Raw genomic sequence first — 17,513 nt, 5'->3', positions numbered from 1 at the left:
AAGAATACCCTTTTCTGTTTGTATAGACTACATCCATATAATAATTATATGTTTTTGGAGGATGTTGGGCACATGGTTGTCTTGGGTAAGGGGAGGCCGTGTCTCCCACTCTGTCTTCATGATTAAGGCTGATCCATCTGCCAGCTTTTATAGACCTATAATTTTAGCATCTTCCAGACCTCTCATTATTTCCCAGCAAACCTCAGGGTTATTTCTGCTGTGATCCACAATCAGAATAGTATCAAAGCTGGCGCCTCAGATCGATGGTATCTAATTAAAGCATGGAGATAGAAACATGCTGCTTTTTTGAGCCTGGATGCTGCTGCTTGCTATTCTTACGCTGTGTGGTTAATGTTTCTGTATGTGTGTTTGTGATGCAGATTTTTGAAGGATATTCCTCTGGATCGTTCGGTCATCCATCCACACAAAGCAGCTCAGAGGTAATTATACCACTTAAAAATGACTACACATCACAATGTAACAAGTGAAAATCACATCCTCTGTGAGCCATTGTGAGAGAAAAAGGTGTGTTAAATCTCATTAAAGGGTTAGTTCACCCAAAAATGAAAACGAACCCATGATTCACTCACCCTCAAGCCATCCTAGGTGTATGTGACTTTCTTATTTCAGACTAATCACACATCACCTGGCTTTTCCAAGCATTATAAAAGCAGTGAATGGGGTTGAGATTTTGAAGGCCAAAAAAGTGCGTCCATCCATCATAAAAAGTTCATTTTAAATCATGTTTTAATAATAATTTTTAATATTTAAATGTCAATTAACATAATAAAGCACTTGAATATGATTTGAATTGTAATGTTATTAGATATAACATTCATAGTTAATATATTTTAAAAATACTAAATTGCAACTCAATCATTACAAACGTAATTACAAATATTTAAATAAACAAAATACATGCTTCAATAAAAACGACATTAAATATATTTTATTTTTAGTTTATAGTATATTAGTATATTAGTTAAGTATTTCGTAGTATTTTAGTTTATAATATATGCTTTCAGCATTAATTATTGTTTTTCATTTTTTTTGTCTATTTAAAAATCCTCACAGTTTTTTGTACCAGAAACAAATAGCTGTAATTAATAGTATCATCGCATACTTATATGTTCCCCTTAAATTAGCTGGTTTTTAAATAAATAATGTTTCAAAAAAGTATCTTGACTGTTGTTGTTAGTAGATTGTCCTTGGTAAGTTAAAGTTTAAAAATAACTGTTAAGACATCTTATATTGTTCAACCGCTCATGCAATGTCAAATCCCCATATTGAGGATGCAGCTGAAGGACAATAGAATTACACTGAACGAACCTCCCCCATTCTCCACCCCGTCATCTGTTTGCACTGCATAATGTCAGCAGACCAGCAGGTTGTTGTGACAGCTGTGTGAGTTAAGTTAAAGGGAAGAGACCCCACTTTCTCCCTCTCACAATGTAAAGAGTACACTACAGATCCATATTAATATCAGTGTTGCTTGCACCTGGCTCAAAACAAGAGCAGAGGAAAACTTGAGGAGGGGATTTTTACCTCACGTTAAAGCCAGCTGTAAACTTAATGCTATGTTCCAGCATCAAGTTATGCATCAATAATTGAATAATAATCAATACTTTAACTATAGCCAAGTACTTTAAATGTGCTTTAGTATGTTAGTCAGCAAATTAAAATAATCGTACTTTAAAATGACAAAAAGATCAGTACAACGTAATGTAAAACTTTCACATTGACATTATTACAAAGTGCACTTTTGAAAAGTATACTTAAGCGTTTAAGAATAAAAGTAATCTCTAAGTACACTTTATTAATTATTATTATATTATTTGCACGTGCACATTCAGAACAATTAAGCACACTTCTGTTTCACAAGGGAAATCATTACAATGCACATTAAAAGACGATATTCTGTAATATTCTGTAATATGTGATATACCATTATTGGAAAAGCTACTCTGATAATAGCTTCTGTTAAATTGGTAGCATTGCTATTATCTGGTAATTTCTAAAATCTTTATATTATTTATTTATTTATTGCATTGCATGTAGATGAACAGAGAGCGTATGATCACAAACTGAATCTTTTTTTTTTTTTAAATAAATCATTTTGCAGCACATTTCAGTTTAAAATTTAGCATTTCATATGGTTATTGGTTATATATCAAGGCTAGTATCAAAAAACACATTAAAATCATATAAAGTGTGAAAGTTAACCTCATTTATGTAGGGGTAACAGACAAAACGTGGTTCTGATGTCCACACTGAAAGCACAGGGACTTTATCTGACTCTTTTTGCAGTATTAAATAATAATGCAAAGTTATATAAGGCAAGTAATATTATCTAAATTATTGATGACATATTTCATATTAAGCTATTGAATAATTTCAAACTAAGATATTGATCTATACTTGAACTTGATTGACTTTTGGTCTTTTTTATCCTCTTGCCTGTTGTCTGTCTTGCCAGTTGGATGTCTTTACCAAAATGCACGTGACAGCGCCTCCTGACGGTAACCAGTGGGACTGCAGTCTGGAAAGCCGGGTGTTCGTGCTCATGCCCGACTGTCAGGTCGTCGGTGTGCCAGTCAAACAGGACTCTCTGGTTGCTGATGTTCTCTCATTGGCCTGCAAGGTAATTCAGCAATCACCTCTCACAGACCCAGTGACCTAAAAAAGGCCATAACCAAAAAGACACATGAAAACATTGTCTTTTGTAGGCAAAGCAGCTTGACCCAGCTCTGCACTGCCTGCACACGAGGAGACATCTGGGACGAGATGTGGAGAGAAGTGTTCCAGTGCCGAGAGACCAGCTGAGGACCCTGGTGAGACTAAAACACACTTTATAAAGCAGATTATTCAAGCTAAACTCTATTTGAATTAGTATTGCCTGCAACAATAACCCTCTTAACCAGATTGTTCTGTTAACCTGCTAACATTACCTATCTAAAACTAGTTGGATTGGAATTTAAGCAAATCCGAACTAGCCTAAGCTGTTTTTTTTCCCTGTTTTATACACATATACACAAAACAGTGATGCGCTGCTCTTATTTAACAGGTTTATGATGAACTGGAGGTTTGGCCTCTCAATGTGTGGACCATAAGCATGTCCCGGCCGGACACAACCGTAGACTTTGGTGAGTTACTGTACAGCAGGATCAGCAAGCAAAGAAATCGTTCACCATTAAGTGAATATTTATTCACTCTCATTATTTACATTCACTCCTGCATTGTTCAGAAACTGTATGATGTTTTTCAGAGGAACAGCAAAGTTTAGCAGAATGTCTGAGCTGCTCCGATCCATACAATGGATATATTTAAAAAAAAAAAACTATACTTTCATATAACATGAATGAAAACGGAAATTTGAGTGTACTTAGAGAAAAAATGAGTTTTAAGTGCTAAAATCACACATTCATTTATATTATAAGCAAAAGTGCAGCTTGGGCATTCTGTTGAACATCTCCTTTTGTGTTCCACAGAAAAAAGAAAGTCACACAGGTTCAAAGCAACATGTAAATGAGTAAATCATGACAGATTTTCAGAACATTCCTTTAAATCTGTTGAAATAATTCTGGCAGAGATCGGTTTAATCTTACGGCTCTCTGCAGGTTTTGCGGTCACCGGTCATGTGGATGGTGCCAGGAGAAGTCATGTGTATGTGAGCGAGGTGAATCCTGAAGGCCTGGCGTTTACTCAAGGTAACATTTCATTAGACTTTAAATTTTATGCTTTGATGGAACGTGTTGTGATTGATGTGTTTGATGTGAATTGTCTTTGTAGGTCTGAAAGCTGGAGACGAGATCTTTTCTCTTAATGGCGTGAGTGTAGCCTCTCTTGACCTCGGCCTCATGCAGAGCTTCTTCAGCCAACCAGAACTCCATCTAATCCTCAGACGTGTGGATAACAGCACAGACGACCAAAGCTACGTCTGGCCAGACTGTGACCCCAGTGAACCTGATCAAGCCCAACCTCCTCAGGGCGACATCATTCACCTGGAGCAGTGGGGCACAGGTAGAAAGTCTTGATAATGCACTGCTCTTCTGTAAACACTACCGTTCAAAATTGTGGGGTCCGAGAATAGATATATTTTTTCTATAAACACTAAATTTCAAATTAATCAAAGATTATGTTAAAATTTAAAGTTTAATGCAAGGGAATTAGAAAGAAGTGTCATCAGGGCTGCATTTATTTGATTAAAAATATAGTAAAAAACAGTGAAATAATATTACAATTTAAATAAATATATTTTCTATTTATATATAATTTTAAATGTAATTTATTCCAGGGATGGCAAAGCTGAATTTTAATCAGCTATTATTCAGTGTCACACAACCCTTCAGAAATATTTCTAATTAGCCAATTTGAAAAAAATATATATATATATTATCAGCAATGTTGAAAACAGCTAAGATACTTAATATTTTTGTGGAAACCTTGATTTATTTTTATTTATTTTTTTCAGAATTCCACAATCAGTTGAAACTTCAAGCATTATTAGTTTGAAATATAAATGTCTGCCACTGTGTAAAAGTATTAATTTCTTTAAAAACAAACAAATAAATAAATAAATCCTGAATAGTATTGTACTTTGCCATTATATTTTTTATATGTGTCCTGCTTTTTCTGCATTAACTCTGTACGAACAGCAGAGGGAAACAGACTTTGTGTTTGAGTCTAATTAGTGATCTGGGCAGCAGTGGTCCTGGCTCATGCAGTGCCCTTTTTTAAGAAAACCAAACAAACATTAAATGAAAGAATATTCAAATCTCAGTGTACCTTTTTTTTTTTTTAGATAAGCAAATTTTTACCAAAAGTAATCGTGGTAAACTCTAGGTAACTGCTACAGTTGTCATGAGTAAATATTAACCAGCTTTGATTTGATTTTGTAAATAGCATTTAAGATGTATTTGGTTACCCGTCAACTGAACAGGCATTAGGGCTTGCAGAGGGCTGTGACTGCCAGCGGCCTCTGGCTCTTTAGACATACTGCAAACAATGAAACAACTCCTGCTGTTTTTATGATGAGAACCTAACGATGGACAGCTTGTTTCACAGCATGACGAGATCAGAATGCCCAGACATAAACTATTACACCACAGGGATCTTTGCAGACAACAAGACTGTTATTCTCTACAGGATGGTGTTTCCTGTAGAGAGGTTTGTAACATTATTCTAACAGTAAACCTAGTGCATATTAGGGTTTCCCATTTGACGCAATGCCAAGCTTTGTAGAATCAGATACAAGAGGCCTGCTGAAGTGGACCTGCATGAGTTAGTGAGATCAGTTCAATGGAGGTTAATAAAGGTCAAATGCTTGCTCTGGTCAGACTATGGTGAGCCGTATCCCGAGAGAGAGCGCTGAGATAATGAGCCTTGAGTGTGTTTATTTCACTCTCTATCACCGTGACTTATCACGTCTTACTTTAGAAATCAGAGCACTCTTTCATTAACATCTTTTCCACCTCTATTGCTCCCTCAGGTCCAGCTCAAGAGCATGAATTTCCAGAGGGCTCCACGGCGCCTGCTTTGGAGGAGGTGAACGATAAGGCAGAGCGGGGCGGAAAGGTAAGCCGTTAGAGATTTAGGAGGTGTGAGCTGCTTGTGTTGAGAGACTGGCTGGTGTGATCAGGATTACGGTGGGTGTTACGAGGTCAGATGGAGAGAGAGACGTGCTCAACAGAATTCCACAGTCTTACTGCACACTTGGCAGCTGCAAACAATAATATTTGACTTTCATTGCTTTGAAAGGTTTGAAATGTCAACTGTTTTTGCATGGCATGTAGGCCTTGGCAGTCATTTTTCATTATTCAAGTTTACACATTTTTGTTTGGGGTCAGTAATTTTTTTAAATACTTTTAATTACCAAGGATGTATTACACTGATCAAAAGTGACAGTACAGGGTTACAAAATTATATTTCAAATACATTTTGAACTTTCTGATTTACTTTTATTGCTGATTTATAGGAGGTCAGTAACATATCAGCATGCGGTCCTTTAGATTTAATCCAGGCTTACAGAGACTGAAGAGAGAGAGAGAGAGAGAGAGAGAGAGAGAGAGAGAGAGATTAGGATGTACCTGCAGTAGACAGAGTATTTTGGTGTCTATAGTATAGTACATGAATGGAGGAGAGGTCAGAGGTTATGTGTCAGGTGGTGGGACAGAACAGTGCAGGAGGAGATAAAGAGGAATTCTGTGCGCTCTTCCCGCTGTCATCACTCGGCCAGACCCTCAAGGAGATGTTGGTGGGACTGCTGGATGATGTGAACGTGTGTGGGAGGTGTGAGTGCATCTCACTGGTACTGACATCATTTCTCAGTCTTTTTTCTTTGTTTTTGTGGTTATATACTGTAGTGATTGTTTGTGTGTATTTATGGTAACACTTTATAATAGCATTTATTAATATAATAAACATTGTACATTGTGAAAAATATCTTTAAAGGATGAGTCAACTATATGTAAGCCATTTGTAGATTGCATTTGTTTGGGGCAGGACTATCAGTTTCACCAACTAATGGCAGATGAAAATTTGATTAATATATATTCATATATAATCATATTTGAAGGTTATGCATTATATAATGTTAATTATATAAAACTTAAATAACACTCTAACTCTAGCTGCTGCTTTTTGGACCAGCTGGAGCTTGTTTATTAAATGTGCAGAGAAACCACCCAATTAAGTATTACAATAATCTATTGTGACATTGAGAGCATAGTTTGTAATTTAGATATATTTTTAAGATGGGAAAATTCTGTTTTACAAATTCTAGAAACATGGTTTTCAAAGGAAGTATTGCTATCAAATAACACACCAACAGTAGGTTCTAAACTGATGATGAAGAATTGACAGAGCAGCCATGAAATGTTAATGTGGAGGTTTTTTTAGTCCAATAATTAGCATCTCTGCTTTTATAAAAGTCACCAAATTTTTTATATCAGCTATGCATTCCGTTAGTTTTGCGAATTATTTATGTTTTGTCAGGCCACAAATAAATATAGAGCTGAGTATCATCAGCATAACAATGAAAGCTAACACCACGTTTCCTTGATGACATCTCCCAAGAATAACATGTAAAGTAACATGTAAAGCTTGAAAAGTAGTGGTCCTAGTACTGAGCCTTGTGTTACTCCATACTGTAATGGCAATCTAAATGATATCTCGTCATTCACTGTTACAAACTGATAACTGTCTGATAAGTAAGATTTGAACCACGCTAATGCCTAATGACAATGACAGATTAATAATATTCAAAACAGGATCTATGGCTTCTGGAAGAACCTGTTTTAGTAGTTTAGATGGAATAGGGTCTAATGTTGTACTTTTAATGATTTGACAAGTTTATACAATTCTTCCTCGCCTATAGCAGCGAATGAGTGGAATTGTTCCTTAGGGAATCTATTTTGCACTGTCTGGTGTGATTCTGTAGCTTACAGCTGCATGGTTAGAATTTTATCTCTAATAGTATTGATCTTGGAAGTAAAGAAGTTCATAAAGTCATTACAGCTGTGCTTTTGGGAAATGTCTATGCCTTCAGATTCTTTATTTTTAGTTAATTTAACCAATGTATTGAATAAATGTCTGGGGTTGTATTTGTTTTCTTCCAAGAGAGAAGAAAAGTAAGCAGATCTAGCTGTTTTTAGGGCTTTTTTAGTAGAAGTAGAAGTACTTTCCCTCCATGCAATACGAAATACCTCTTTTCTTCCAGCTGTGCTCCATTTTCTGGGCCGCTCTCATAAAGGTGCAAGTGAGTTCATTATAAAGTGATAGTGACGTGACATACAACCAAGTATCGTGACCCAAACTCAGAATCCGTGCTCTGCATTTAACCCATCCAAAGTGCACACACACATCAATGAACACACACACTATGAACACACACCCAAAGCGGTGGGCAGCCATTTATGCTTAGGCAGTTGGGGGTTCGGTGCCTTGCTTAAGGGCACCTCAGTTGTGGTATTGAGGGTGGAGAGAGTGCTGTACATTCACTCCCAGAGACTCAAATTCACAACCTTTGGATTATGAGTCAAACTCTCTAACCATTAGGCCAAAACTATACCATCGTGTCTGACTGTTTTCCTTAATCTTCTTTAAGTGTAAAGGAGCAATTGTATCTAAAGTGCTAGAAAAGAGAGAGTCCATAGTTTCTGTTACAACAATTTTTTTACCAAACGTTTTTCAGAATTGTTGGATTCACTGAGGAATTGAGACAAGTCAGGACGATTTTTTACAAAGCAATCTTTTGTTGTAGAAGTGATGGTTCTTCTATATTTGTAACAAGGAGTTGAATTTGCAGCATTAGCTATATGGAGTATACACAAGACTAGATAATGATCTGAGATATCATCACTCTGCTGCATAATTTTAACACCATTACCATTAATTCCATGTGACAGTATTAAATCTAAAGTATGATTACGACAATGAGTAGGTCCTGACACGTGTTGTCTGACCCCAATAGAGCTCAGAATGTCTGTAAATGCTGATCCCAATGCATATTTTTCATTATCAACATGAATATTAAAATCACCTACAATTAAGACTTAATCTGCAGCCAGCACTAAAAATAATAAATTCTTTGATGAAGTCTGTATGGTGCCCTGGTGGCCTGTAAACAGTAGCCAGTACAAACGACACAGGGGATTTATCATTGACACTTTTCTGAATAATATTATATGGAACACCATTACTTCAAACAAATTAAACTTGAAACCAGACCTCTGAGAAATATTGAAAATATTACTATAAACTGTAGCAACACCTCCCCCTTTATCTTTTGGATGTGGCTCATGTTTCTAACTGTAATATTGGTGGGTAGACTCATTTAAAGCAATGTAGTCATCTGGTTTTACAAATTTACAAATGAGTGCTTTCATGAAAAGGAATCTAAAATTCATTAAGCCAAGCTTTATCATTTGTTTATCTCTATTACAGTATATCTGTTTTTTTATTTTATTTGCTGAACATCAATAAAATTATGCTTAAATTATTTTTTTTTTTTGTTAGTTGAGGGAACAGACATAGTCTTTATAATTATGATATCTAGGTGAAAGAGCCTCTAAGTGCTGAGAATTAATTGATTTCTGTCTAGTAAGATAGAGATTCCAACAGAAAAACAAAGCTACACGGAACTACAATTCCAAACCACTCAGCAGCACACAAAGTCCCTTTGAGGCAAGTAATTTCACCTGGTGGCCAACCGGCATTCTTTGAAATTCCTCTCGGGCATCCAAGTGCAGCTTTTTGAAATGTCTTTGAATGGGGAAACGTCAAGTGTCACGTCTTAAGTATTCTCTTCGGTTATTAAGTGATGAAGTAAGAAGTGCTTTTTCTGGCGAATTTTAAAAAGCGAATAGTCTTTGGCAGCATGGCAGACAGAAACTGGAACTGGAAAATATAGAAATGATTAATTTTCAACATTTCAATATTTTTCTCAGAAAGCTGCTCTGCCCTCACAATATAAAGTAATTATTACAAGTTATAATAAAGTGTTACTGATATGGTTATATAACTTGTGTTTCTGCACACAAATGGACCACTTTATCTCATTCTGTTGTGTTCTTGAGGTCTGTAATTACTGTGGACATTGAAATGATCTTACTTGATTGCATTGTGTGTCAAAATAGATGAGTGTGTTTGTGAACGCATCTCCTATGACCTTAAAACACTCTCAAATGCACTTCATTATGATTGTACACTCTGGGATTGTACTGAGTTTTGAAAAGAAGGATAATTTCATATGAGTTTTATAGTTTTTTTCCCCCATCCTTTATGTGTTGAGAGCAGCTCTGCAGAGCCGTCCAGAGGGATTTATCAGTTTTTCAGCACTTTATTATACCCTGACAGCACAGATTATGATGACAAATGGTTTGAATTTCAACAGGTGACGCTGTTTTTTATGCAGCCCGGTGAAACCACATGCGCTCTGGAGATACAGCCTTTAGGAGAGCGTTTGCATTTTGTTGATCTTTGAGTCAAAGCTTCAGTTGTTTTATCCAGCATTGCTGCGTTGTATTGATTAAGAAGCAGTTTATTGATACAGTATTCGGTGAGGGAATGAGGGTGAGAGCATCATTCATAAAGGATTCGAGTGACGTCCCAGGCACAGGACGTGTGTTTGAAATTCCTTTGATTCCACTAGAGTTTGATTCAGTCAATGTGTAAAGTTTAAACGCTAAACGCACCGTTTAACTCTTAAGAAATTAAAAATAAAATTGTTTATAGATTTTTTCCCCCAAAAAAAACAGTGAAATGAATGATACTAACTACTAACTTGTTCTTATTTACTTTAAACAACAATAAAATTTCACTTCTGGTTCCTTTAATTAATTGCTAACAAGTGGATAAAGAGGACATCACACTGAACAGCTTGCTCATCTAGTTTGCTCTTACATCCACATTGCATTCATACTCATGCTATTGCACTTTAAACTTTCACACTTGTAGAATCTGAATAAAGATGGAAAGAGCTGAAGGAGACTTAGTGGCAATGACAATGAATTCATTTGACCTTGGTATAGTTTTTGTTTCTTGCCTAACTTTAGCTTTTAACTTATGGCAATGGTATTTAGGCTTCATAATTCATAATCACACTTGTGTTCATTTGTGAAGATCATCTTGTTGAAAAAAGGCGGGAAAACTAAAGCTTATTTCCTGCAACAATCCAATAGCCAAAAAAAAAATCCTTCCGGGTTTTTATCGAGGAAACCAGAGTGATGCTGACTTCTAGGTGAATATACATAATCACTGCAGCACTCGACTGAAAAACAGAACTAAAATACATGGATCCTCTGCTTTCTTTTACAGAACCCAGAGACAGTGTGTAATCTCTACCAGACGTCCCCTGAAGGCTCCGTTCTTGTGCCAGAGGGCCACAGGACCCCTTACTCCACTGAAAATGCCCACACCAGATCCTCCCCCCGTCACATGTCCGTCACAGAGCGCCTGCGCATGGTCATTCAAGAGCTGGTGGACACGGAGAAATCTTATGTCAAGGTACTAAACCACAGCTGTGGTGGCATTTAAATGTGTATACATTGTTTTTATGGAGACATTAATTAAAACATATTTACATTGTCATATCACTTGTGTCCCTTGTCTTTAGGACCTTGGATCTCTGTTTGAGATTTATCTGAAGCCATTACAAAGAGAAACCTTCCTTAGTCATGATGAGGTATGTTTTGCAGTGTAAAATGATGTCCAAATGGTCTTCCTTTGTTATATTTAACTAAACTGAGTCAGACCCGAGCTCAGTTTGATCCTTTTCCTGTAGATGGAGTCTCTGTTCGGCAGCCTGCCAGAGATGCTGGACTTCCAGAGGGTTTTCCTACAAACCCTAGAGGAGAGGACAACTTCCTCACCAGACTACCACGCACTAGAGACTCCAGAGAAACTCAGGGTAAAATATGGTGATGAAATTATGCCAGATTGTATGATTTATGAAATAATCAGTTCCTAGTCTGGTTCACCTGGAATAAACAATACAATTAAATACTCCAGAAGCACTTTGTCAGGCATTATGTTGAAAATTAAAAAACAAAATGACATAAATAGGTCTGCCATACAGAATTATGGGTAAGGGTCAAGTCAAATCAGTGTTGTTATTAAGTAAACCTATATAAAAAATGTGTTATTTGAAATAAACTGAAATATAATATTAGAAGGTAATTTATTTTATTTATTTATTTATTTGTAATGTTGCTTTGGCAAGCAGTTGAAAAGTTAAAAATTACTAACCCAAATAAAAATAAAAATAAAACTGAAATAAAAATAAATTAATTTAGATTATTTTATTTTTTAAATATATAAATACAATTTTTTTTTTAACAAAAATTTTAGTTAAAATTGAAAACTGAAAATATAAGTAAAAATATTAATAAAAACTAAAATAGTACTGTACATTTATTGTATGCGGTTGTCACTTGTATGATGGATATAACATCACAAAATCTGTCCATTATACAGACAGCATGCACACCGTTAATTTAATTAGACTGTTAATCTGTTTTTACATTTGATACGTTTTCTTTTTCAATCTCGCATTCAGAAACTCCTCTTCTCCCTGGGCGGCTCTTTCTTATACTACGCGGATCACTTCAAGCTTTACAGCGGCTTCTGTGCCAATCACATTAAGGTGCAGAAAGTTCTCAAAAGAGGTAAAACATAAACCTAAGTCTCATCTGACATGTGTCGTGACGTATTTCAACTGGCATCTTGAAACCGAAAGAAGAGGATCCTGGTTCATATCATACTCTGTTTTGTCTGATGGCAGCAAAAACAGACTGGGCATTCAAAGAGTTCCTGGAGGCGAGGAACCCTACCAAACAGCACTCGTCCACCCTGGAGTCGTACCTCATTAAACCCGTGCAGAGGGTTCTGAAGTACCCACTGCTGCTGAGGGAGCTGGTGTCTCTCACCGACCCCGAGAGCGACGAGCACAGCCACCTCACAGGTGAGAATCCGTCATCATTTACTCCCAAACTCGTCTGCCTTTAATCCATTAGTGATTCAATTATGAGTCAGCTGACATAAACGGTCTCCTTTCTTTCTATTGTTTTGTCTGGTGCAGAGGCATTAAAGGCCATGGAGAAGGTGGCCAGTCACATAAATGAGATGCAGAAGATCTACGAGGACTACGGCACAGTGTTTGATCTGCTAGTAGCAGAGCAGAGTGGCCCTAAGAAAGAGGTGCATACAATTTTAGAATGACTTTTAAAAGCATGCAAGGATCATATTACATGCACTATATTTTCCCTATTACGATTTCAATATCAAGCCTACTTGTTCTGTATCAGGTCACGGAGATCTCTATGGGAGAGTTCATCATTCACAGCTCAGCGTTCTGGCAAAACCCTCTGCCCTCTTTGGGCCGCATGAGAAAAGACCCTGAACTCACCCTCTTCCGTAAGTCAGATCTGATTTACTGTAACTCTAAGAACCTTGGAGTTTATGCCGTGCAATTAATGTATACTAATAAAAATCCAATGCAGTAATTTGTGTTTTTATTCCTCCAGTCTTCAAGAGTGCACTCGTTTTGGTGTATCGGGAAAGCAAGTTAAAGAAAAGAATGGTGAGTTTTGGAATGTAGCACATGGCTTGTTTTAATCAGGTCTGTCAATTGATAAAAAATGCCAAATAATTAATTTAAGTATTCATTGACATGAGTATTTGCAGAATACATTACATGAACATATATTATTTTCTTACATGCAGGTCTGAGGTCAAGATTAATAGTATTTTTTACGAAACACATAAAGTGAAGTGACATTCAGCCAAGTATGGTGACCCATACTCAGAATTTGGGCTCTGCATTTAACCCATCCGAAATGCACACACACAGAGCAGTGAACACACACACACACACACTGTGAGCACACACCCGGAGCAGTGGGCAGCCATTTATGCTGCGGCGCCCGGGGAGCAGTTGGGGGTTCGATGCCTTGCTCAAGGGCACCTAAGTCGTGGTATTGAAGGTGGAGAGAGAGCTGTTCATGCACTCCCCCCACCCACAATTCCGTCCAGCCCGAGACTAGAACCCACAACCCTTCGATTGGGAGTCCAACCCTCTAACCATTAGGCCACGACTTCCCTAAAAATGCATTCATGGTTTGGTTGCTGTTTCTAAGTTTTAATCCGACAGACAGCTAACAGACATTTGTATGTTTATCCAGACGTCTTCACGACCCGGGGATCTGGATCCGTTTAAATTCCGCTGGCTCATTCCTGTTTCATCCCTTCAGGTCCGACCTGGAAATTCAGTAGGTGTGTGTGTAACGTGATCTTCCTGTGTGAAGAAGAGATATCTCTGATGAGCATGAGTTTGAGTAGATCCAAGACAGACCAAGAAAAATCTGGTTTTCAAATACCATTTGGACACGTCACATCAGAGCTCATATTTAAAAAAATACAAATTTGTATAGTGAAAGTCTCAAGTCCTTTTAGAAGACCCATACATTCCCAAAATTAAAATCCAGTCCATAGCTTGCTTAAACATCCTACTGTTTCCTCTTTCAGGGTCAGAGAACCCCTGTGTTTGGGAGGTTGTCCACACAAAATCTGAGTTGGAGGGACGACCAGAGATGTCCTTTCAGCTCTGCAGCAGGTAATGATATTGAAAAATGATATTGATATTGAAAAATTTTAAATAATACCGTATTTTCCGGACTATAAGTCACACTTTTTTTTCATAGTTTGGCTGGTCCTGTGACTTAGTCATAGTCAGGTGCGACTTATTTATCAAAATTAATTTTACATGAACCGAGAGAAGTGAACCAAGAGAAAACATTACCGTCTACAGCCGCCAGAGGGCGCTCTATTCTGCTCAGTGCTCCTTTAGTCTACACTGAAGACATAGAGCGCCCTCTCACGGCTGTAGATGGTAATGTTTTCTCTTGGTTCTTGGTTCTAAATAAATGCGACTTATAGTCCAGTGCGACTTATATATGTTTTTTTCCTCATCATGACGTATTTTTGGACTGATGCGACTTATACTCAGGTGCGACTTATAGTCCGAAAAATACGGTAATAATAATAAATGAATAATATGAATAGAATACAGCCTTATTTACCATGAGCTGATTCTTCTTAATGTAATTCTTTACTCAAAGATGAAAATTCATACTTTAAACATATTACATGAGGCTAAGTAAAAAATAAAGAGGATTTTCAGTTTAGGGCGAAGATCACTTTAAGGGAGTTTTAAATATTCAAATATTCCTCAACCGTTGTAAAATCACCGTAATCCCTTGTGGAAAAGAAGTACACTTTAGCATCCTTTCAAAAAGAGTATTTATAACAGAAATGATATACTTTAAATGAACAAACTGAAAATGGTGTGAACTGTTTTAAAAATGACAATGTATTATGTACGGTAGTTGGAATTTATATTCAGTATATTTAAGTTGCATTTTTTAATACAATATCAAATAATACACTAGTTAAAATTGATAATCAAGTACTTAACACATGCTTTAGTATGTTAGTCAACATCAGAATACACAACAAGTTGTATTTCTTTTAACTTGACATTAACAAAGTGCACTTATTAAAAGTGTCAAGAAGCAGTCATGAAACTATACTCTGTTAAAGTGCATGTAGATGGCCTTTAATTGAATTCATACTATATTATCTGCAGGTAACAGATTTTAAAATATACTTTTAAAACATAAAGTACACCTCAAGTGCAAATTTGACACAATTTTGTTCTTCTATTGCCGAATTATTGCAAGTTTCTAAATGAAATGTATAAATGTTCTCTCATCTTGTTCTTGTGTGCAGTAATCTGGAGAACAAGGCTAATGCGGTGAGGGCCATCCGCACTCTTCTGAGAGAGAACGCCAAGCGGACGGCTCCAGCTGAGCGACCATTCAAAGATCGAAACTCTAACTTCACCTTCCCCAGGAGAAACCACCCAGGAGCGCTCAGAACAAACTCCTGGCAGCGGCTGCCGCCACCGTCAGATGGCACACAAACCTTAGACTCAGAGGAGGGCAGACTGCTTGATGGATACGCTCACTCCGAACCTCCCCTCAGGACCTCCAGAGGCCAGGGCTCTACTCAGAGCAAGAGATCCACATTGTGCTCTCTGACCAGCGCTTTGGAAGCTCAACTCCAGAGACTGAACTTTGCAGAGGAGCCAGAAGGAATGAGCAGCAGCAGTACCAGCAGCCTTCAGGGCAGTCAGGTGACTCTTCTGGACGAGACTCCAGGCCTGGACCTCAACACCCTGCTGGCCAGGGACTACAGCGTGCAGACTTTCAGTTCCGTAGTTAACGAGGATTGTTTTTACGACACGGTCATGGGCATCCAGAAAGCTGCCATCCCCACCCTGTAGAGGAAGTCGGTGCTATAAAGATTAAATGCACTAAAACATGGTTAGCGTGCCTTCATATGAACAGATTTTCAAATATATCTGTATAGCACAAAAATCTAGTGAGCTGCCAACCTGGATGCCATTATACAAGATAATAGGTCAATATTGTAGTTATGCTGCCTTCTGAGGCACCTTGCTTTGCTCAGATTCTAAGGCAGTATTACATATTCTTATCAGAAATGATCTAAGATGACAATAAATGAACTTATTAAATACTGAGAAGTTATTTTGTTTTGATTATTTGATCAGAAATACAATAAAAACATTAATATGATAAGATATTGTTAATTTTTTAAAGAAATGCTTTAATATATTTTAAATGATGTATTCCTGTGATAGCAAAGCTGCTAAAACTTTTTCCTTTAGACATTTCCTTTCATCAGTGTTGAAAACATTTGAAAATATCTTAATTATTACAAACTTTTGACTAGTAGTTTATAATAAATGTTCCATTTAACCAGGGTTCTTACAGTCTTGGTAAAACTTGGATACTGTATATGAGGATAAAATATTAAAAAAATTTAAGAAAATATAAAGAATCTTTATAGACGTGAAATTGTTTTTGGAAATTAATAATAAGGAATAATAACAGTCCAAAAACATTTTTTTTATAAAGAATATACATTTTGTAAGTTATGCAAAGCTCTAAAATATTTTATTGGGTCAAACTGTGAGTTAAATTTGAAATACTTTATAAATCATGAGAAATGGGAAAAGTCATTAAATAAATAAATCAAATTAATTCACTGTATTAACTGGTTAAAATTAGTGAGATCTCTAAAGGACATTCAAATCGAAAAACATTTGGCAATCTGAATCTATTGAATCTATATGAAATTATTTTATAATAATTATTGTCGTAATTCTATCTCTGGACATTGATCGACTGGGAATCAGTCGCTTTCATCTGGGTAGTCAGCTCACTAGGTTATGTGGATGAACAAATGGATGATCATGCCTTAAATTCAGAGCAAAGTTTCTTTATCCAGAGCATCCCATATGTGCTGACACATGTATTATTAATACACGAGAAAAGACTGCTTCACTGTAAGTGAAAACTGTAGCTTTACTTTTCTATTTGCTTGGATGACAAGGGCTCTTCTCAGCTCGAGACTGAAATAGCTTGATTTCACTGAGCAGAGGAAGTTTTGTCTGAATATAGACTATTTCGTCTAAATTATGCTTGTATATGCTTCTGACAGAACTGTTGTGTGCACTTTTGTAATGTGTGATTTTAATTATTCGAAGGCATGTTTTACTGTATACTCCTTAAGTTAAAAACTTAAGAATTGATTTTGGTTTAAGCTCAAGTAAAATACTGTTATTACTGTTAAGATATGAATGTTGATATGGTCTGTTGTCAATTTGGCTATTGTAATTTATTTGTAAAAATATACTGTTATGACTTAACTAAACATACTTTGAGTAAATGGTTTTGTTGGAATATTTAATAAAGATTGTGTTCTATAACGTCTTGATATCATGCAAATATTGATCTCCTTCATCATAAACCATATTCATTATTCAATCATGCGGGCAGAAACAACATTTCAACTACTTTTTCTGCCCATAATGAAAGCAAAAATGCCTTGTGACATTCTTTGCATTTAATATGCAGTGAGTTTTAATTTGC

General features: G+C 36.5%; 1 protein-coding gene across 1 annotated transcript in view; it reads left to right on the top strand.

Moving 5' to 3' along the window:
• The window catches only part of LOC127938186 (rho guanine nucleotide exchange factor TIAM2), a 42,131-nt gene extending 24,773 nt beyond the window's left edge, over window positions 1–17,358 (top strand). The window contains exons 8-26 of the mRNA XM_052534623.1: window positions 381–440; window positions 2,477–2,641; window positions 2,727–2,831; window positions 3,065–3,143; window positions 3,618–3,707; window positions 3,790–4,020; window positions 5,489–5,574; window positions 6,137–6,307; window positions 10,816–11,004; window positions 11,114–11,182; window positions 11,282–11,407; window positions 12,056–12,164; window positions 12,281–12,460; window positions 12,578–12,696; window positions 12,804–12,912; window positions 13,023–13,078; window positions 13,680–13,770; window positions 14,023–14,110; window positions 15,286–17,358. Of these exons, the coding sequence (XP_052390583.1) occupies window positions 381–440; window positions 2,477–2,641; window positions 2,727–2,831; window positions 3,065–3,143; window positions 3,618–3,707; window positions 3,790–4,020; window positions 5,489–5,574; window positions 6,137–6,307; window positions 10,816–11,004; window positions 11,114–11,182; window positions 11,282–11,407; window positions 12,056–12,164; window positions 12,281–12,460; window positions 12,578–12,696; window positions 12,804–12,912; window positions 13,023–13,078; window positions 13,680–13,770; window positions 14,023–14,110; window positions 15,286–15,841 (2,679 nt within the window). The 3' untranslated portion in view covers window positions 15,842–17,358. The remainder of the gene's footprint in view (window positions 1–380; window positions 441–2,476; window positions 2,642–2,726; window positions 2,832–3,064; window positions 3,144–3,617; window positions 3,708–3,789; window positions 4,021–5,488; window positions 5,575–6,136; window positions 6,308–10,815; window positions 11,005–11,113; window positions 11,183–11,281; window positions 11,408–12,055; window positions 12,165–12,280; window positions 12,461–12,577; window positions 12,697–12,803; window positions 12,913–13,022; window positions 13,079–13,679; window positions 13,771–14,022; window positions 14,111–15,285) is intronic.
• The last annotated feature ends 155 nt before the right edge of the window (window positions 17,359–17,513 follow it).

The sequence above is a fragment of the Carassius gibelio genome, chromosome A20, assembly GCF_023724105.1.
Source record: "Carassius gibelio isolate Cgi1373 ecotype wild population from Czech Republic chromosome A20, carGib1.2-hapl.c, whole genome shotgun sequence".
Lineage (NCBI taxonomy): Eukaryota > Metazoa > Chordata > Actinopteri > Cypriniformes > Cyprinidae > Carassius > Carassius gibelio.
Note: the sequence above shows the minus strand (reverse complement) of the source record. Positions and strands in the feature narration are given on the sequence as shown.